Consider the following 22,317-nt stretch of genomic DNA (forward strand, 5'->3'; position numbering starts at 1 on the left):
TGAAAAGTTTCTCCACAGTGAGGGACACCCAGAGAGGTTGACAGAGTTACATGGAGAAGAGAAGAGGGAGGAGGGAGTTAGAGGTGACCTGAATTAGATGAGGTGGAATCAAAAGAGGAGAGAGCAAGCTAGCCAATAATCACTTCCTTATGTGCACTCCACAGTCTGGACCATTTAGAGATGCTCACGGAGTTATACAGAAAAGAGAAGAGGGAGGAAGGAGACAGGTGGCCAGGAGGATAAAAGGGGGGAATCAAAAGGAGCGAGACAGATCCAGCCAGTAATCAGTTCCCTAAGTGTACTCCACAGCCCAGAACACACAAAGAGATTCAGAGAGTTAGGTAGAGAAGAGAAGGGGGAGGGAGGAGACAGAGGAGACCTGGTGGAGAAAAATGAGAGTCCAAAGGGGGAGAGAGCAGTCAAGCCAGTAATCTCACTCCCAAGTAAAAATGTATACTGAAGATTGGGTTCTTAAAGGTACAAAATTGATAACAAATACCAAAAAGCAAAGATTAAAAATCTAGAGTAGAGGTTGGATTTTCAAAAATACAATATTAAAAAAAAGAAGAAAAAAAAGTTACAAAAATTATAAAATATATATATATATGAAGTTTGCTTTAAAAAAGGGTCTTTTTTTGCAAGTAATAGTAATATTACTAAAGTAATAGTAGGTTATAAAATGAAAATTAAAGGAGTAATAGAGGACTTAAAAATTAAAAAAAAAAAGAAGAATATCATAAAAATAGTAAAAATAAATCTAGGACTTTCTCTGGTGTTGTTGTGGGCAGTATGGGGTCAGTTCATTTTTGGATAGTTCCTTGGTCCGGCTTATATTCTCAAGATCTATAGGCCCTTTCCATGTAGTTGGTACTAACTACAGGGTTTTAATCTATTGCACCTGTCACTTCCAAGGCGGTTCCCTCTGTTTTAGCTTCTTCTGTTTGCTGGTCTCTTCAGTGTCTGATTTCTGCCCTGACACAAGGGGGCGGTGGTGGACACTTTTTTAGGCTCACTTGTTCAGTCTCGCTGTGGGGAGGGAGGGACGCTGCAAACAAATAACACTGGCTTGTGCTCGCAGTGTCTCAGCCACACTGGGCCTGCCCCCATTCACGGCACGTGTGCCCTCCCTGCCCACACTGCTCAGGATCTAGGCTGCTCCGCCAGGAACCGTCCAAGGCTGGCCCTGGGCTGCGTGCACCTCCCAGGTCTAAGCCGCTCAGGTTCAGGCACTTGGGTAGTCCTCATTGGTGCAGACAAGGTTGGGCCTGCATTTTGTGCCCTTCCCAGGTCCGAGCAGCTCTGGTGACCAGGTGTTTGGTGAGCGCAGTCACTGCGACTTATTGCCTCCCTCGTCCCTGCTGTTCGGTTTTCTGGGTGTACAACTGGCGCACCTTCTCAGGTGGATGTTGACCGTCCAGAACCCCAAGAAGTCTTAGTTAGCAAAGAAGCCTCCTTGCAGTTTGGTAGATAATGTCTCTCTGGGGCTGCGATTGCCCCCTTCCGGCTCTGGCTGCCTGTCACCGGAGGAGGATGATCTGCAGCTGGCTAGCTCTGCTCAGTCCTTTGTTCTGTGCGCGGGCCTGGCGGTGTCTTAGGTTAGGGCTTTTCACGTGGTAGCTATCCCTCAGGCTGGTTTGCTAGCCCAAGTTAGTTCGTTCAGATTGCCCTTGGGGCATTCAGGCCTGGTCCTTACTCTAAGCAATGCAGCCTGCGCTTCCCTGCCCAGCCCCTGCTTGCTAGTGGCGGGTGCAGGCGTCTGTGCTGCTTCTCCACTGGGGGAGTTACCGTTGGGCTTGTAATCTGTGGGTTTTAATTATGTACTTATTTTTCCTTCGTTATGTTGCCCTCTGTGCTTCCAAGGCTCACCACAGACTCGGAAGTGAGAGTGTTTCCTGGCGTTCGGAAACTTCTCTCTTTTTAAGACTCCCTTCCCGGGACAGAGCTCCCTCCCTACTCTGTCCCTACCTCTTTTGTCTCTTTTTTTGTCTTTTATATTTTTTCCTACCTCCTTTCGAAGACAATGGGCTGCTTTTCTGGGTGCCTGATGTCCTCTGCCAGCATTCAGAAGTTGTTTTGTGGAATTTACTCAGCGTCTAAATGTTCTTTTGATGAATTTGTGGGGGAGAAAGTGGTCTCCCCGTCCTATTCCTCCGCCATCTTAGAACCGCCCCCCTCCTCTTTCACTTTCATCAAGAGGCTCTTTAGTTCTTGCTTTCTCCCGTAAGGGTGGTATCATCTGCATATCTGAAGTTATTGATATTTCTCCCAGCAATCTTGATTCCAGCTTGTGCGTCATCCAGCTGGGCATTTCGAATGATGTATTCTGCATATAAGCTAAATAAGCAGGGTGCCAATACACAGCCTTGATGTACTCCTTTCCCAATTAGGAGCCAGTCTGCTGTACCATGTCCAGTTCTAACTGTGGCTTCTTGACCTGTATACAGATTTCTCAGGAGGCACGTCAGGTGGTCTGGTATTCCCATCTCTTGAAGAATTTTCCACAGTTTTTTGTGATCCACACAGTCAAAGGATTTGGTGTAGTCAATAAAACAGAAGTAGATGTTTTTCTGGAGTTATCTTGCTTTTTCAGTGATCCAACAGATGCTGGAAATTTGATCTCTGGTTCCTCTACCTTTTCTAAATCCAGCTTAAACATCTGGAAGTTCACGGTTCATGTATTGTTGAAGCCTGGCTTGGAGAATTTTGAGCATTATTTTGCTAGTGTGTGAGATGAGTGAAATTGTGCAGTAGTTTGAACATTCTTTGGCATTGCCTTTCTTTGGGATTGCAATGAAAATTGACCTTTTCCAGTCCTGTGGCCACTGTTGACTTTTCCAAATTTGCTTGCATATTGAGTGCAGCACTTTCACAGCATCATCTTTTAGGATTTGAAATAGCTCAACTGGAATTCTGACACCTCTACTAGCTTTGTTCATAGTGATGCTTCCTAAGCCCCACTTAGCTTCATATTCCAGGATGTCTGGTTCTAGGTAACTGATCACACCATTGTAGTGTTACCTCGGTCATGAAGATCTTTTTTGTATAGTTTTCCTGTGTATTCTTGCCACCTCTTTTTAATATCTTCTGCTTCTGTTAGGTCCATACCATTTCTGTCCTTTATTGAACTCATTTTTTGCATGAAATGGTCCCTTGGTATCTCTAATTTTATTGAGGAGATCTCTAGTCTTTCCCATTAATTGTTTTCCTCTATTTCTTTGCATTAATCACTGAGGAAGGCTCTCTTATCTCTCCTTGCTATTCTTTGGAACTCTGCATTCAAAGGGTATACCTTTCCTTTCTCCTTTGCCTTTAGCTTCTCTTTTCTCAGCTTTGTAAGGCCTCCTCAGACAACCATTTTGCATTTCTTTTTTGGGGGATGGTCTTGATCATGGCCTCCTGTACAATATCTCCTGTACAAAACCTCTGTCCATAGTTCTTCAGGCACTCTGTCTATCAGATCTAATCCCTTGAATCTATTTGTCACTTCCACTGTATAATCCTAAGGCATTTGATTTAGGTCATACCTGAATGGTCTAGTGGTTTCCCTACTTTCTTAAATTTAAGTCTGAATTTGGTAATAAGGAGTTCATGATCTGAGCCACAGTCAGCTCCCAGTCTGGTTTTTGCTGACTATATAGAGCTTCTCCATCTTTGGCTGCAAAGCAAATAATCAATCTGATTTTGGTATTGACCATCTATTGATATCCATGTATAGAGTTTTCTCTTGTTTTGTTGGAAGAGGATGTTTGCTATGACCAGTGCATTCTCTTGGCAGTTCTCAAAGGCCAATTCTGTTAGCCTTTGCCCTGCTTCATTCTGTACTCCAAGGCCAATTTGCTTGTTATTCCAAATATCTCTTAACTTCCTACTTTTGCACTCCAGTCCCCTGTAATGAAAAGGACATCTTTTTTGGGTGTTAGTTCTAGAAGATCTTGTAGGTCTTCACACAACCATTCAACTTCAGTGAAGAAGCATTACTGGTTGGGGCAAAGACTTGGATTACTGTAATATTGAATGGTTTGCCTTAGAAATGAACAGAGATCATTTTGTCATTTTTAAGATTGCACCCAAGTACTGCATTTTGGACTCTTTTGTTGACCATGATAGCTACTCCATTTCTTCTAAGGGATTCTTGCCCACAGTAGTAGATATAAGTGTCATCTGAGTTAAATTCATCCATTCCACTCCATTTTAGTTCACTGATTCCTAAAATGTCGATGTTCACTCTTTCCATCTCCTGTTTTACCACTTCTAATTTACCTTGATTCATGTACCTAACATTCTAGGTTCCTATGTAATATCGTTCTTTACAGCATAGGACTTTACTTCCATGACCAGTCACATCCACAACTGGGTGTTGTTTTTACTTTGGCTCTGTCTCTTCATTCTTTCTGGAGTTATTTCTCCACTGTTCTTCAGTAGCATATTGGGCACCTATCAACCTGGGGAATTCATCTTTCAGTGTCCTATCTTTTTGCCTTTTCATACTGTTCATGGGGTTCTTAAGGCAAGAATACTGAATTGTTTTGCCATTCCCTTCTCCAGTGGACCACGTTTGGTCAGAACTTTCCACCATGACCTGTCCATCTGGGTGGCCCTACTCAGCATGGCTCATGGTTTCATTGAATTAGACAAGACTGTGGTCCATGTGATCAGTTTGATTAGTTTTCTATGATTGTGGTTTTCACTCCCATAGACTATACAATCCATGGAGTTCTACAGACCAGAATCCTGGAGAGGGTAGCCGTTCCCTTCTCCAGGGGAGTCTTCCCAACCCAGGGATCAAATCCAGGTCTCCTGTTTTGCAGGCAGATTCCTTACCAGTTGATCCACACAGGAAGCCCAAAAAGAAAATGAAGCAGCTCAGTCATGCCCAACTCTTTGTGACTCTATGGACTGTAGCCTGCCAGGCTCCTCCATCCATAGGATTTTCCAGGCAAGAATACTGGAGTGGATTGCCATTTCCTTCTCCAGGGTGTCTTTCTGACCCAGGGACTGAACCCAGGCCTCCTGCATTGCAGGCAGACTATTTACCTGAGCCACCAGGGGATCTAGAACTTTCCTAGACAACACATAAACTTGTAAGAAAATAATTGTATGTTTTTGTAAACCATGGCAATTTGGGGATTGTCTGTTATGCAGCATCATTGAAGCAATAGCTGAGCACTACAAGAAGTGAAAGTTGATGATCTCAGTGTAACATTGCTAGAAGGAAATAAACAGCATCTGGCCAAACTGTAGTTTTCCTATAGCAGCAAAGCAATGTCTACCATGCATACACATCCTTGCCTCTGTTGCAGCAAAAGGCACTAGGAACTAAAGTGAGGGTTTTATCCCCCTGAGTTTTTGCAATCTTTGCCTCTATCTCAGAGATAACATGTATGCAACACAGTCTGCCTTGTTTTAGATTTATCCATGTGCAACATCTGCTTCTCAATGGGGAGCAAAGACCACAAAGACCAAAGGACCAGGTAGTTCACTGACTTGAAAAATACGTAGTATTGAGTTGAGAAGGATCAAGGGGGTCCATCCCATGGAAGACAAACAGGCCTAAGAGCTGTTGAAATTACAGCCAGGACTGAACCATCAAAACTCCTGGACCATGAGGCATTGTCAGTTCTCTGCAGCTGCCTGAGGATACACTCAATGAAGGTCTTGCAGGAGGGAAGCCTACACAGACAACCCAATTCTTTCACCAGCATGCATTAAGCACCTACTGAGTGCTGGCTCAGCACCAGGATGAAACTATTAAAGATGTCTGGAAAGACATTGAAGAAAATGGATGCACACCTACCTGAGAGCTAGGCGGGGCAACCAGATTGATTCCTGGAGGGGCTGCCAGTGCTCCCGAGGGTGGGCCCATGGCAGAAGTGATGACTCGATATGGAGAGCCCAGGGCATTGAGGGGGGTCCCCACTGCACTCAGAGTTCGCGGGGCACTCACTGGGGTGTCGGTGTAGCTGGGGTGGCTGTCCATGGGCTTCCCTGTGGACAAGGCTGCCGATGGACTCATGGACGTGGAGCCAGTATGGCCGGGAGAACCTGTAAGGAGAAAAGAAATCAAAGGTGATGGGAGGCCAGGGGAGCACAGGGATGGTGTATGAGGAGAGAGTCCCCTCCTTTTGTCTCCTGTATCATTCCCCTTCTTCCAGCCATACCTGCACACCTGTGAACTCTCACAGCTGGTAGAATAAAGGCCAGCAAAGACCAGGAAGGAGAAAGGACTTGTTATAGGACAGGTTCTCTGGTGCGCCACATGGAATGTGCCTTGAATTGTATCAGAACAACAATCGGGGCCATGGGGACATAATCCACAAGTCCCCAGGCCGGGGGGACTGTGACCTGAGCCAGTCAGACAGGGACGGTAAGTCCATACCAAACTCCCAGGTTGGGGATGGAGTGGGCAGGTGTCTGGGCTGCTCCCAGAATCCCCTGTTCAAACTCATTTTGCTATGAGAACAAGGGTAGGGCTGAAGCTCTATAGTCAGGAGAAATTCATTCATTCATATGTAATCATGAATTCATATGCACCATCTATTATGGTGCAGGTACCACATCAGATGCTAGCGACTACATCAGATGCTAGCAATTCAGAATTGAACAGAGAAGGCAATGGCACCCCACTCCAGTACTCTTGCCTGGCAAATCCCATGGACAGAGGAGCCTGGTAGGCTGCAATCCATGGGGTCGCAAAGAGTCGGATATGACTGAGCGACTTCACTTTCACTTTTCACTTTCATGCATTGGAGAAGGAAATGGCAATCCACTCCAGTGTTCTTGCCTGGAGAATCCCAGGGATGGGGGAGCCTGGTGGGCTGCCGTCCCTTGGGTCGCACAGAGTCAGACACGACTGAAATGACTTAGCAGCAGCAGCAGCAGCAGAATTGAAGGGAACACTGTGCCTGCTGTCAGGAACACATTCCATTATGATCATGGGGAAGGCAGAGGCTATTATCATGCCTTTCACTGTCTGTAGCTTTTGCAGTTTTAGTCCCATAAGGTTCTTATCCAATCTCTAGAGCGTAGGGTTAATCACTGCTTAGGGAAGAAGACTCAGGATGACTGGGCATGGCTCAGCAGCCACAGAGGCCCAGGAAGGCAAGTGCGACCAGGCCTGCCGAGACTGTTTCTTCTCTGGGGATAGGAAGCTTTGGCCACAAGTGTCTGTGAAATGGGCTCTGGTCAGATGACATCTGGTACCTTTTTCCTAGAAAAGTTGATCCCAAGTTCCCTCCTAGATGCAACTCAAGATAAAAGAAAAGAAGCATACCCAACTTCCATCTCAGAAGCCCAGCATGGAGCACTCTCTCCAGAAGAGAGGAGCTGTGAACTTTAGAGTCCACAGCAGCAGGGCAGAGACTCGGAGAACAGCAGAGCAGCCCACCAGGACTCACAGTGCCAGCTCCCTGTGTGGCTGGCATGCAAGAACAGATGCGGAATGAGCAGGTGCTAGGCTTCAGCACGGCACCCATGCTGTCCTCATGGATGGGACATGAGAGGGTTATGGGGAGAGGTGGTCAGTAAGCCCGGCCTGCCGGAGAAGTCATCCAACTCTCCACTTTCTCCTGGAGCCAAACTACAGGGGAGTCTTAAGCCTTTCAGAGACTTTTGTGGTACTTACATAGTACTAGGACTAGGATGCAGAGAGGGGGTACTCTCTTCACATTCTGGAGGGGAACATGGATCATCGGAGGTGTAACTGTGCAGCAATTCTTAAACATATTTTTCTCACTAGAAAAATGTCAACCTGGAGTTTCCCTTGGAGCTTCTCCTAGCTTTATTGCTGTTTCATTTCCAAGTGGTGTCCAACTCTCAAGACCCCATGGACTGTAGCCCGCCAGGCTCCTCTGTCCATGGGATTTACCAGGCAAGAATACTGGAGTGTGTTGCCATTTCCTTCTCCAGGGGATCTTCCTGACCCAGGGATCAAACCCGTGCATCCTGCCTTGGAAGGCAGATGCTTTACCTGCTGAGCCATCAGGGAAGCCCACTCTCCTAGCTTAGTTAAGGTCTACTTGTAGAGAGAACAGTCACTCCTGTGTCTGAGGAGGCCGGAACCGTCCAGGAGTTTCAGTCTATCAGGGACACTTGTCTCATAGACAGATGAATTCCAATTGCCATGTTCTAATTACCACAACTGAGGTGAACCACATGCTGTGGGTCCACAGAGAAGTGGCCAAAGGGTTCGAAGGGACAGGTGAGATACTTCTTGTGTGTCCTAAATAGCATCAGGCATTTTCCATACATTAACTTATTCTACCAATTTCCATACTTTAACTCATTATATCTTGACAATAGGGCTGTGAAGATCATCTCAGCCTTTTACAGATGAATGACAATTTAGGCTTAGCCTCACCCCCAGGCTGCTCCAAGTTCTGGGATGACTTGCTCCCACCTCCTTTGTCTAGAAGAAGTTTTTATTTCTCCTTCAAGGTCTAACTCAAGTATCACCTCCTCCAGGAAGTCTTCCCTGGTATTCTTAATCTGGTTTGATGCCCTTTTCTGTTGTTTATTTCCTTGTATTTGCCATTAAACTGAGAGGGAGAATGGTGTCTGTTTTTGTATCCTCACCACTAGCACGTTTCCCGGCACTAGCCAGGTAGCGAGTGCCAGATCCTAGATTCAAACTGTCAATCTGAAGCCCATGCTGTCTCCTGTGTGCTCTGTCAAGGACAGCAGAGAAGATTTGGAGAGCCACCACATCACAAAGTACAAGTTGACTCAATGATGAAGTGATCTTGAGCTGAAAGTTCATCTGAAGGAGAGAGAAGGGGGCAACTTCCAAGAGCTCAAGCCAGAAAAACCAAAAATCTTCCCAGACGGTCACTGATCAGAAAGAAGAATTTTAGACTCTTCAGCAGCCCTGGAAGACTGTGACATTTAAAGAAGCCAATGTGTACCTTGAGCCTGCCACTAAGATAACATGTGACAGGTGAGTTAGGAGCCAGCCCAACTTGATGGGCGAGGAGCCGTGAACTTGGCTGGAATGACAGCTGTCTTTCCCAAGCCATCTGAGGGAAACCGACTTTTCCTTCCCTGTGTGGGCTTTCCAAAACTGACCCAAGGACCCTGCATATTCTACTTGAAATGGACCTCAGGGACTGTGCTTTTCATTTCTACGTCCCCAGGCTGATGTCCAGTGCTTCACACCAGCCCAGAGCTATGGGACAGAAGGGAACAAGATTTTCCTTCACACAGTTATCAATCTGAGAGTTACCAAGGTATGCAGCCTGTAACACTGGTGATATGGAACATCTAAAGTGGTGTTTTAAGTGATATGTAGGCAAACGTTTAAAATATATTAATTGTTTTATATTCATTTTTACTGTCTCCTTCTGTTTATAGCAAGTGACTCTGCTTCCATCTTTTATATAAAACTATCTTCCTAAAAATCACTATTTAAGTTTTCAAAAAAAAGTAAACTGACCTCAGAAAATTTCTATGTACAAGAACATGTGATATGTTGAATATCATGAAAACAGTATGCAAAGGAATGATGTTTAAGAAACATGAACTGTAATTTGCTGTAGATAAGGAGGGAGAAATGGAGGATAACACAAAATTTCCAGTTCTGTTTTGTTTTGTGTTCATGAATTAAGTTTACTCTTTTTAAATTTTATTTTATATTGAAGTATAGTTGATTTATAATGTTGTGTTTGTTTCAGATGTACAGCAAAGTGACTCAGTTATGTATAGACACTGATTTAATGTTTTGCAGCTATTATTATATGTGGTTATTTGTAACATCTAATACATATAGACAGGTATGGAATTTAGCTTTTATTCCACATATAAAAATAAAGTATTGACTAGCTTGATCATTTACTTTAAAAAAAAAAACATGAGCTGTACAAAAAATATGAAAATATGGACTTGGGGAAACTCACAAATTGTTTACAGAATAAAATGAGAGGATGTGAGAGAGATTTGAAATTTAAACTACATTATTTTTATTGTATTTAATAATAATACAAATTAAGACAATCAGAATATTCCTTGATTACTCAGTGATGGCAATGGTACATTGAGACAGAATGCAACAACCAGTTAAAGTCAGGTTTACCATGGCCTTTAAAATGTCTGCTGAGTCAATGGCCTAGAAGAGATGGGCTATGTTATAACCATATTTTTATAAGAAAAATTCAAAAAGAAAAACACATCTTCACAAATTTTTATTCTTTGCCTCTCACAACGAATGACCACTGTTGCTTAGAAATAAATAGCTTTGCTTTTAGAAAAGGTGGAAAATAAAGATGAAAGTGTTGTTCAATGGAAAATGAATCCATTCTCCCAAATAGACACTAAAACATTCCTATCTAGGACATTTTTTATCAGTTTCTTCAGCTCTCACTTCTTTTTTTTTCCCCCCATGGCCATGTGGGAACTACAGCTAGTACACGTTTTCCAGAAATTTGGTTTCTAGTCCAAATCCAAAGTCAAGGTTTTCTCTAATGCTTCTATTTGGCTCCTGTGCAGAGGCTGGGAGCCCAATTTTCCCAGCCTCCACAGCCTATCAGCTTTGTTTGCTCCCTGACCACATGCCCTCTAGATCCTCATCAGTCCCTCATATTGTGCCCACTCTCAGATGTTCATTCTCTTTGCACAGCAATAATTTTTATAGAAATTAATTCATCTGATGGGAGAGGGATAGTTGACTTTCTCTGGACCTTCTCTTCTCTCCTGGCAACATACCAAAGAAATGCCTTTCATCTTCCAGGGCTCACTCTCCCCAATAAGAAGGCAGCACCTAGTGGGTTCTAAGATCCCTCCCAATGCTGTTCCATGAACACTGAGGTGGGTAGGACATAGCTCACTGGCATCTAAAAGAAGGACGTGCAGGTGGTGGTGGTCTGGAATGGTCAAGCATAGGCCACTTGCCAAGGGGCCCCTGTCGTCATCAGCTGGACCGTGTTAACCCTTCAGGCTGTTCGGGATTCCAGATTGCAGTTTGAGGTGCTGACAGTGTCACCAGGAACCGAAGAGGTGATGGAATCTGCAAAGTGTTTGATTTTTGAAGTCCATGTGTACCTTGTATGGGCATCTGGAGTGACATCTGTGTGGAATACAAGACTCTGAAGCTGCCCAAATGTCCTAGGTTGGATGGAGGTTGCATCACTTTCCAGTCATGTAAACCTGGGCCAGGAACTTGACCTCTCTGATCTAGCTTCCTCAGCCATAAATGGAGGTATCCATACTCTAGCTCAGAGGTGCTAAAACCATTTGAGACCACTAACCCAGGGGTAGCAGTTACAATTACTTACCACACTATAAAGGTGGTGAGAGAGACCTATGTCTGGCTTGAATACCGTTGTAGAAGATTATGTAAATAGAGTTTAACCCAAGCCACACCAAGAGTAAATGTTCTATTAAGAACAGCTGCCATCAGCCACTAGTCCGAACATACCAGTTGTTTATAATATTAACCACTCCTCTGAGCCCAGAGTGCCCCTTCATCATCCCAGCAACCTCAATCCTCTGAGCCCAGAGTGCCCCTCCATCATCCCAGCAACCTCAATCCTTCCCCTTGGATCCTCCAGATCTCCCCATTATCCATCACAACATGGAGATTTCCTCCATGCTAACTTCCATTCTGAATGCCTGGTGCCCTACTGGCTATCACATATTTTAAATTTCACCACAATTATCATTGTGGTGTCTAGCACTGTGCCTGGAACACAGTAGATGCTCAAAAAATATTTGTTGACTGATCAATGAATGTGCTTCCCTAGTGGCTCAGATAGTAAAGAATCTGCCTACAGTGTGGCAGACGTAGATTCGATCCCTAGGTTGGGAATATCCCCTGGAGAAGGGAATGGCAACCCACTCCAGTATTCTTGCCTGGAGAATTCCATGGACAGAGGAGCCTAGCGAGCTATAGTTCATGGGGTCAAAGAGTGGGACACTACTGAGAGATTAAACACTTTCAATGAATGGAATAGTTCTTTTGTTAACTGATACAACCATATAGGGAGTTCATCAGTAGACATAATTTGCATGAGAAATCTATGTTCCTTATGTTTACCAAAATGAAAATCTCTGAAATCTCTAGATAACAAATTGCATCTGTGTGTTGAGGGGACACTTATTGAGAAAGAAAAGCCCAGGTACTTAGAACTACACAATTCAACCAAGGCAAGGAAGTTGCTTAGCAACCTCATCCTCAGCCAGTAAACATAAAATGTCAAGCATGAGTCTTTCTGATTGGCCAGACAAGGGAACAAATGGCTTGGCATTTCCACCCCTTAAACTCCTGTGCCTGGGTAGAGAGTTCACTGTCCCATCCTCAGGATGGAATGGAAATTTAGGATGAATCATCAATAATGGTAACACCCAGCCACAGGGAAGGGGACGGAGGTTAAAAAAAAAAATAACTTGCTATTTCTAAGAGTCTGGACTCTCCATTAGAAACCAAGGGAACGTCACGGGGCCGTATCCCAATCTACTTTCTGTCATGGTGGACACAATCTCACAACCAACTTGCCTCCTTTTCGCTAATGGAGGGATGTGTTACATAAGCCTAACAATCGTAGAATATTCAGAAACCTGGCTTGTTCTTCCTAGTCAAAGGGAAACTTGTTCACACGTCTTTTCCCCACTTGGCTCATAATATACAGACAGGCTGCACGGGAGGTAGGGAGGCCTGCAATATGAAGACACTCGAGTGACACTTAAATGTCATCTCCCCCGCTAAGTAAAAACAACAGATAATATTTATTAAGCAATTGCCATGAGCCAGACATAGATCCAAACACTTTACATATACTGACTTAATTCATCCCTACAAACCCCGTTAAGGTTACCAACTTTCATCCCTATTGTACAAATGAAAAACTGGGGGACAGGGAAATTAAATAACTTGCCCGAGAGAACATGGCTAGTACATTATACAAGTAGCATCTGATTCTAGGGCAAAGGCAGCAGACCTGGATTTTAACCCCAGCTGCACCATATGCTATACTGGCTGCGTGGCTCCTTACAGCAGTTACTCAGGCGTGCTCCTTCCTCTAGCTTCCCCGGGCCCAATTTTTGTCCCCAGCTCTGCCCTTCCTAACCCAACTGTGGCCTCTCTCAGGATTCTGGCTTGGTATTCTCTGTTTTAGATTTTTATTAGAGTATAGTAGATTTACAATGCTTAGTTTCAATTGTATAGCAAAGTGATTCAACTATACATATATTCACTCTTTTTTAGATTCTTTCCCCATGTAGGCCATTACAGAGTACTGAGTAGAGTACCCTGTACTATACAGTAGGTCCTTATTAGTTAACCTATTTTATATATAGTAGTGTGTACATGACCTGGTACTTTCTGACTAAGATCTATCCCTTCTGATTCTAGCCCCTCATATCAAACCCAAGCCCTGGTTTCCTTCATCAGGTAGGAAACCCAGACCTCAGTTCAACTCAGCTTTTTCTTCTCTCTTTCTTCCACAGAAGGGTCACTCAGATGCCCAGGATTGGCTGATATACATTTCTTATATTTACACTGCTGTGGCATTTTCAAAAGCACTTTCACATACTCGTCTGAGCTGTACCACCACTCTGAGACTGGACGGGAAAGTATTTTACAGGCACTGAACTCCACTTTTTAACAGATGTGGACATCACATTATTAGCTGAATTCTTACTGAGCGAGAAGCACAAGTAGAAACTGCATTTTTTAATGGGAAGCCTTTTCTGCTACCAACGTCCTTTCTGACTTTCTCAATGGGAAAAATGAAGACACATGATGGAGGTGGGAGCATGTGGGAGAAGAGACACTCCCTCGGCCCGTGTGGCTCAGCCTCCTTGGCCTCTCAGCAGGAATATGAGGACACAGGATGCAGCAGCTGATGAGCTGCGTGCAGCTCCAACCAGCCCGCCAGCCTGAGCCCACACAGCCTGAGTCCTGCAGGCCCCACAGGAGGGCTGGCGGGCTGTTCGGGCTGGGGGTGGGGGCTTGCTTCTTCCAGTGCTTGGGTGAGGGCGAGGGAGAAATTGGCGGTCCCTCCTTCCTCTCTGCCTCCACTCTCCCCTCCAGCCCTCCTTCTCCCTCCATCCCCACCCCTTTCCCTAAAACCTGCAATGATGGAAGTAGTGAAAAGCAGCAAAGATTGATAATCAGCCTCATTATTACCAGCATTATATATAATTATAGCAAAACCTCACTCATTTGGATCAATTGAGAGAAAAATCAGTCTAAATTCGTGACAAGTTGTCAGATTACTTTTAAATTACAATTTTATTACTTCTAAGTAACACACGTGAAGAGTTTGTGTTTCAAGTACCACAAGCTAATGGTTATTAAGTGGGGATTTTATAAAATCTGCTTTAAAAGATTCTTTTGTAATTAACACCCCATTAATATGCTAATGAGATTTCTACTATGCTTTCTTTTTAAATTGCTTAGAAACCAATGAAACTTAAAGAGGCTCAAGACTTCCACAGTCTTACTTGCTTAACAAATCTTTTTTTGTTGTTATTTTTCATGAGTGTGCAAATACAGACTAGTTCCTGCCATGATCAATTTAATCACCATTCCAAATTAATAATATCACAAATTAGTACAGCCATGTTGTTTTAGGGTAGAAATCAGACTTTCAGGACTTGAGGAACCACTTCATTTTCTAGAGAAGTTGCATGACTTGGTCGTGCAGTCAGGGCAAAAACCCTGGGCCTTCTGCTCCCACGTCCAAGCTTATTCCATCCAGTACATACTGCCTTGCATTCGTAAAACTCTTTATAATTGTCTGCTGTGTATTCCCATATCAATTATTGGTTCTGTCAGTCAAAAAATGCTTGTTGAGGGCTCCTAACTGCGTACCAGTCTCCCTGCTACTGTTCAGTCACTCAGTCGTGTCCAGCTCTTTGCGACCCCATGGACTGCAGCACGCCAGGCTTCCCTGTCCTTCACCATGTCCCAGAGTTTGCTCAAACTCATGTCCATTGAGTCAATGATGCCATTCCACCATCTCGTCCTCCCTGCTAGGTGCTACAGATATAGCAGGTCCTTGGAGGCCACTGTCTGTTCCATCCAAGCTTCAGACTGACTCAGAGTACTTGGAAGGGAAGAAATTATCCTCATTAGACAGATTAGAAAACTGAGGTTTAGAATGATAATGGGACCCTTTCAAGTAGTTGTTGTGAATTATTAAAGACCTAGAATCTGAGTTTAGTCTGGCACAATTTCTGTCAGCCTCTCTGCACATAATTAATGGCATTTTGCTTACATACCACCCTTCCCACCCAGGACCAAATTTGAACCTTGCTGGTACATATGGATATTGTGCCATCCCCAACATATTGGAGGCACAAGGGGTTACTGGAGAGTAGGGGCTCCACCAAACAGGACCAGCTGTCTGTCCCTTTAAACCAAATCCATGCACTGGTACTGCATGTACCAGCCCATGAAGACAAAGGTCAGGAAGTGCTCCAGGCATTGACTTACAGTGCCCCCTCTAACCGCTTGTTCCTGAAGTCCTTGAACACCAATTCTGCCCACACCCACCTCTTGAATCCATGACTTCAATCTTTCTCTGTCTCTGTAGGCTTCTTGTTCACATTCTGAGGGGATCTTCCTTACCCAGGGATCAAACCCTGGTCTCCTGCATTGCAGGCAGATTCTTTACTGTCTGAGCCAAGAGGGAAGTCTCAAACAAATCATCAGTTCAGTGTGTCATTAGAGCATGCTTAGTTGCTCATTCATGTCCAACTTTTTGTGACCCTTTGGACTGTATCCTGCCAGGCTCCTCTGTCCATGGGATTTTTCAGGCAGGAATATTAGAGTAAGTTGCGATTTCCTCCTCCAGGGTATCCTCCTGACCCAGGGATCTAACCCGCATCTCCTGTGTCTCCTGCATTGCAGGCAGATTCCTTAACCACTTGGCCATTGTAAAGCCCATGCTCTCCCTAGCCTCTCGATATAAACTGTCTTCTAAAGATTGTAGTTATTTTAAATGTGGTGAACCATAGAGCAGAAATAGAGACATAGACACAGAAAACAAATGTATGGGTATCAAGGGGAAATGGGTGGGGTGGGAAGAATTGGGAGATTGGGATTGATTTACATGAACTATTGATACTGTGTATAAAACAGAAAACCAATGAGAACATACTGCCTGGCACAGGGAACTTGACTCAATGCACTGTGGGGACCTAAATGGGAAGGAAATCCAAAAAGAAGGGATATATGTTTATGGATAGCTGCTTCACTTTGTTGTACAGCAGAAACTAACACAGCATTATAAAGCAACTGTACTCCAATAAAAATTAATTTAAAAATACAGAGAACCATATCCTTGGTGCAACATTACCACTGGGTAATGGACATGGTATTATTTGTTCTCAGGTCCTAAATATCTAAATTCCTTGGACCATTCTCAACCTCAGCCCCAAAAAACATCTCCAGGAATAAATCATCTCCAACTGTCCTACAGACTTCAGAACTTGTAACTGGTTTATATACTCCTTCAGAACAGAGGATGAGTCTTAATTCTTGGTGTCCTACACAACCCTTGCATAAACCAGACGCTGAGCCAAGGTGTGCTACCTGAAAGATTGACAGGCCCTCCTGGAGCAGTCTGAAATATTCTTTCCCTCCTGGTGATCTCTAACTTTTGCTCTGTTCCCTATGTCACTGGGACTGAGAAAACACAGGTATCATGAGCCCCAAGCTTTCCAAGATTGCTTCCCCATGACATTAGGGACCAGCCAAAGGAGAGACAAAAGAGATGCTGAGTCACAGAAATGCAACCCAGGCAACCAGCCTAGAAGGAACATCCCAACATATTTATCAAGCACTTTCTTTACTGCTCCTCTGACTTCTTGTAAATGTATTTTGAGTAAAAGATCACAAGCTTTTCCATTTTTTAAGCTCAGATGCTGAATTCTAAAATCCCAATAGAAATTTGAGCTTGGTCTTGAACCTGCAGACTCTTGCCCTCTCCCTCGCTCCTTTCTCAGTTGCAGTATCTGATAAAAGGAGCCAGCAGGCCCAGGCTGTGCAATTTGAAGTTGAGGAAACTCAGGGGAATATGACTCACTAAGGACACTGGCCTGGGGTGAGGGTATCCTAGAGATTATAGGGATGGGAGGTCCCAGGTCACTGCCCTCTTTCTGCCAGATCTCATAAGTGTCTGTCCTGGAATGATTTGCTAAAATATAATTTTCTGTAACTGGCCCAGAATTGATGCCTTATTAACTTCACTTCAGCCTCTCATAGTGCACAGTCTGACACTTTAAGAACAGGCATGCCTCCTCTAAGAAAAACCTACATACAAAATTTAAGCTGAATATACTACCATAGTCTCCAAGTTTTCTGAAGTAGGAAAGAGAAACAAACTTTTATTGTGTGTTTACAATTTTCCAGCCTTTGTTTTAGTGAATCCCTACACCGTGGAATGTTAACCGTTGACCCTGTATAGTTGGTAGTATTGTTATTTCACCAAGACATGAGAGGAGGGCTTTCTATGGCTTAGCCTCCCTCCACATTTCTTTCTGCCACCCCAGGTGGCCCCCAAGGGCACTCAGGAGAACCCAGTTTGTAGAGCATAAGTAGCCACAGGTCCCAGGCAAGCCCCACCTGCATTCCCTGGTGTCCTCATCTGTAACTGATGGGTCCGTTCAGATGAGCTACAAGTCTTTTTCTGGCTTTAAAGATTCAGCTTTTGCAGGGAAGCTGAGGTGGGAGTAGGGGGTAGAGGAGGGTTGAAGAGAGCTGTTCAGAGCTTCAGAGCTAGTGTTGTTCTTCACTGCTAACTGGGACACAATCAAAATAGTACCAAAACTTCTCTGGAATGATTCCCTAGGAGTAGGCCAACATATTCAACACAGCACATCCCCATGCATTAGCTTATACATTTGACCACAGCCACTTCCCCATCACAACAGAAGAGCTGAGCAGTTGTGACAGAGGCCATAACCAGCCACTGAACCAAGACCTGGGTCAGTCTCAAGAAAGCCACCCAAACCCGGGCCTTCTAGAACAGTCGCATCTTAGATTCCCTGGGCCTCTGTGTTTTCTACTTTCCAATAAGAGAAAAAAATAGCAGCTTCCTCCGGGAGCCCCTGGCACCCCAGCCACCCAACTCTGGTGGCTAAGTTCTCTGCAGATACAGAAGCTACATAATGAGGGGAAGGAAGAGGTGGAGAATTTTGATTACTCTTTGCATAATTTCTTCCCCCAGTTGCTATTCAGCTCTCTATCTCTTGGTAAGATTGTAAATGTTTCAGAAAATAGTTTATACTAAATATACTCCTTCCTAAATCTCATAAACATTTATTCCTTCCTACATAAACCCTAACCACTTACCTCCATGGTAAGTCCCTATTAGCCACCCACACATTTGTGGAGGGGAAAAATATGTTCTGTCATACACATAAACACACACACACACCCTCCTCCCACATCCTCATATTGCCCTCCACACACAGACACACACATACACACACACACACACACACACACACACCTCCAACTCAACCCCTCCTCTATGGCTATTCTTACATAAGAAGGGGACTATTCTACACAAGTGGTCAGACTCAGTAGAGTAGGGCTCTTACAAATCATTAGACCCCCAGGGAAAAAGTGAAAGTGTTAGTTGCTCAGTTGAGTCCAACTCTTTGCAACCCCTTGGACTGTAGCCCACCAGGCTCCTCTGTCCATGGGATTCTCCAGGCAAAAATACTGTAGTGGATAACCATGCCCTTCTCCAGGGGGTCTTCCTGACCCAGGGAAGATCTCTTGCATTTCAGCCGTATTCTTTACCATCTGAGCCACCAGGGAAGACCCAGGTCCCCAGAATAAGCCAGCAACTAATTCTCCAGAGGCCACCATTGCACCTGAGTGACTGCTAAGTTACCGTGTACTCAAGGCCAGGCTCCTATGTCTACAGCTGCTAGGCAGTGGCGTGACTGGCTTGGGGTTCCTCATCCCTTCAAGGGATGTCCTGCTGCTTAGCTTCCTGTGGCAACTCTGTGGCCCACAGAAGTTGTGAGAGGCAGCTCAGCACCGCTTGGACTCAGGACCAGACTGCCTGGGTTCAAAGCCTTGGCTGTGCCATTTTCCAACTCTGGGACCTTAAAATGAGTTATTGAAGCTTACCATGCCTCAGTTTCCTCGTCTATAAAAGGAGTGTAATAATGATGGTAATAATACCCACTCAAGGAGTTGTCATGAGGATTAAATAAGATGATAATGGTGAAGTGCTTACAATGGTAGTGGGCACTTAGTAAGTGCTACTGTGGGCTTGTTAAATGAAATGAGACAAGTCCCCTCTCCCCTGATCTCCTTTTCACCCTGAGGATTACTGCACAATTGGAAGGGGGATTACAGGATTTGTTCTGCCATCTTCTTAGAGGCTGCAACTGTCTCATCCAGGCAAACAAATCTCTTACTGGGCAGCTGGCAGAAAAAAAGAAGAGAAAGGTTCTTACCTCATCACATGGGAGAGACTAGAGCTAGGCAAGTGGGCACCTTGGTGGGGCCACTGCAACCCAGCTAGTCCCCACCCTGCAGCCAGTTTGCCCAGTGTCTTGTTCACTGATGGGAGGATGGTCTGATATCTGGTAAGCACAGCCCAGACACAAATCCCAGGTGTTATTTCCCAAGGGTGACATTGCTGCCCTAGAGATTCTCAGAAATCAAGGGAGCCCTCTGCGGTTCCGCTTGCTAATACATAAAAGGGCAGAGGTTATACACTAAATAATTTAATATGTGTGGTGCAACTTGCCTCATTGAGGCAAAAGGAGTGAGAGACTGTAGGCTACGTCTGCTTCAGACTTCAGGTCTCCCCAGCACCTGCAGGGATGTCCTTCTCCCTCCCACCTCCCCCCTCACCTCTGCAAGTTCTCAGGCAGACCTTCCTACAGATGGGGCCCTTACCTCTGCTCAATGTTTCTGCCTCTTAGCTGGCAAATACAAACACAATGGAAAACCTCAGTACAACTAAACCAAATAATTGTTCTCCTCCCTCAGGAATGGGGAGGAAAAGGAGCATCAGGGCAGACGTTTCAACAGCCTAATCCTTCCCCTTCCCCCCATGGTTATATCAGCCTACTCTTGCATGGCCCAGCCATTGTGTTTCCTTTTATCTGAAACCTAATTACACTAAATACCAGAGCCCCCACAATTATGAAAATTTAAACCAGCAACGTATGTGGGTCTTTACGAATTTAATTTTATTTCCCCAGATTCCTAATTCATTATTCTACAGTAATTTTTGATTTTTAAATTAATTTGCATGTTAGTACTTGGGCAGAATAGAGGGGACAAAAATATTAACTTTTATTAAACACAAAACATATAGACAACACTCTATATCTGCTTTTTCAAGCATTTGCACGTTTAATACTCACAACATGGTCTGAGATGGGATTTTAAACTACAATTTAGAGATGAGGCTCAGAGAGGTTCAATATCTTGCCTAAGGTCGCACAGCTAGTAAGTAAAAACCTGGGAACCAAACTCAGTTCTCTCTCTATACATAGATAGAGAGAGAGATAGATAAAGATAGGTATCTTTCATGCTCTTTCCACTGCATCAGATAGAGGGAATGCTATTAGAAGTTTGACTCAGGGGCTTTTCTAGAAGGGCTGTCCTCCTCAACCCCATATAACCTTAGCCTGCTACTGCCTTCCTTGAGGCCTCAGTTTACACATCTATATTAGGAGAGGACTAAGGCACTCTTTGAGGTCTCAGGATATTACTATCCCAAGATTCCAGACAGCAGCTCCCAGAGAATTTTGGACTAGACCTTCTTTCCTCAGACTGTCTCTTCCTACACCTGTCCACCTTCAATCCTTTTATTCACCCCAACCATCTCAGAGGGTCTCCTTGGCAGTTAAGAAGCCATAACCTCACAGACCTCGAGGGTCCCAAGAATCTCATGGATAGGCATGTTCTTCAGACAACTGAACTCAGAAGGAAAAGGAAAAAGCGCTTCTCAGCTGAGAATGGGACCAAGATGGGAGTCAGGAAGGCTTTTCACAGTACCCAACTGTATACTGAAGATCAGAGGTCCACTTCACAGCCTTGGCCACCACACTCGCTGGGTCACATCACAAGACTGGCCCCAGGAACTTCAACATTGTCTCCCCCAGAACGTGTGGCCAGGGTCCCTCACCCATCGGATCCAAGCAGCAACCTCCTTCTGCATGCAATGGTGCACAAACCATGCCGTATTACAATGTGTCTGCGCAATGACAAGCTTGCCCAGTACAAATAGTACAGACTCTATCTCATGAACGTCTGTGTTACGAGCACCTAACTTCATGCTTGGTCCATAAAAACTGCCCAACGCATCCCGAATAAATAAGCAACCCCCCTGGCTTAATGTCTCCAGGACAGGGACCCCATCTGCTTCCAGTGTCCCACCACACTTTATGGAGGAAAATGCCCAGTGGAATAGGCAAGCTTTGCTCCCAACCCTTCAGATGAATTGCCTATCTGTCCTCACAGGAGGTGGGGAGGGCAGGGACATTTCAGTCCTCAAGACCTAACAAGAATTTCTGCTTTGTCGTGCCTGCCAGTGTCTGCTCTCCCCTTTGGCTACTAAGAACCCAAACCTCCTGCCACCAGCTGACAAGTCAGAGGCAGTTGGTCAGCTGTTGGGCCCATTTACCCAAAGCTGGGCTACTGTGCTGCTTCTGTCACTGAGTCAAAGGAGCCTTGGGACCAAAGTGCCTGGGTGTGAGGGCGGCTCCTGGGAAGTGCCACCTGGCTGCCCTGCCTGGCTTGGCAACCTGGAGCTCCAGCTGCCCGTTCTCTGCTATGAGAGCCCAGATCCCCCTCCCACCACGCCCAGATCTCGACCCTCAGAGTGGAGGTGGTGGCAGTGACCCTGGAAGTGGAATTGGGGACAGCAGCAGGGGAGGGGACAAGAGGCTATTAGCAAATCAAAAGGGGAGAAAACAGAGGAAGGAAAACACGGTAGCAAATTAAAGCACTACGTTTTCTTTTTAAAAAATGCAATTCTAGGGAAATCTGCTTTTAAATGAAACAATCAGTCTGTTGTTATGAAGTATCTCAGGTACCCTTAATATTGACAAAACCTTTTCCGTCATTTTTTTTTCTCACGGCAAGCTGGGTATTAGGTTCATCCCAGTAATTTCCTCTTACCTTTTCCATTCTTCACACCCCCACAAACCCGCCGAGTTAGAACAATGCTCTCAGTTTACCTTTGTCTCAGACATACTCCCAAGCATGTTGGTTCAGGCTCTCCTTAGAATATCCCCATATCCTCCCATCTGTTCACTCATTCGAATGTGCAAACAGATTCTCACCTACGGACCGTTCTCTCCCACTCTCCCTCCCTCCCTCTCCCCATCCGTGCCCCTCACTCC

The 22,317-nt window shown here is 44.8% G+C and overlaps 1 protein-coding gene across 1 annotated transcript in view; it reads right to left on the reverse strand.

Moving 5' to 3' along the window:
- The window catches only part of RXRG (retinoid X receptor gamma), a 60,241-nt gene that overhangs the window by 37,267 nt on the left and 657 nt on the right, over nucleotides 1-22,317 (reverse strand). Inside the window, exon 2 of the mRNA XM_086393842.1 lies at nucleotides 5,795-6,042. Within this exon, the coding sequence (XP_086249968.1) occupies nucleotides 5,795-6,042 (248 nt within the window). The remainder of the gene's footprint in view (nucleotides 1-5,794; nucleotides 6,043-22,317) is intronic.

The sequence above is a fragment of the Bos grunniens genome, chromosome 3, assembly GCF_055505025.1.
Source record: "Bos grunniens cultivar Pamir isolate PY7600 chromosome 3, Bosgru_T2T1.0, whole genome shotgun sequence".
NCBI classification, from domain to species: domain Eukaryota; kingdom Metazoa; phylum Chordata; class Mammalia; order Artiodactyla; family Bovidae; genus Bos; species Bos grunniens.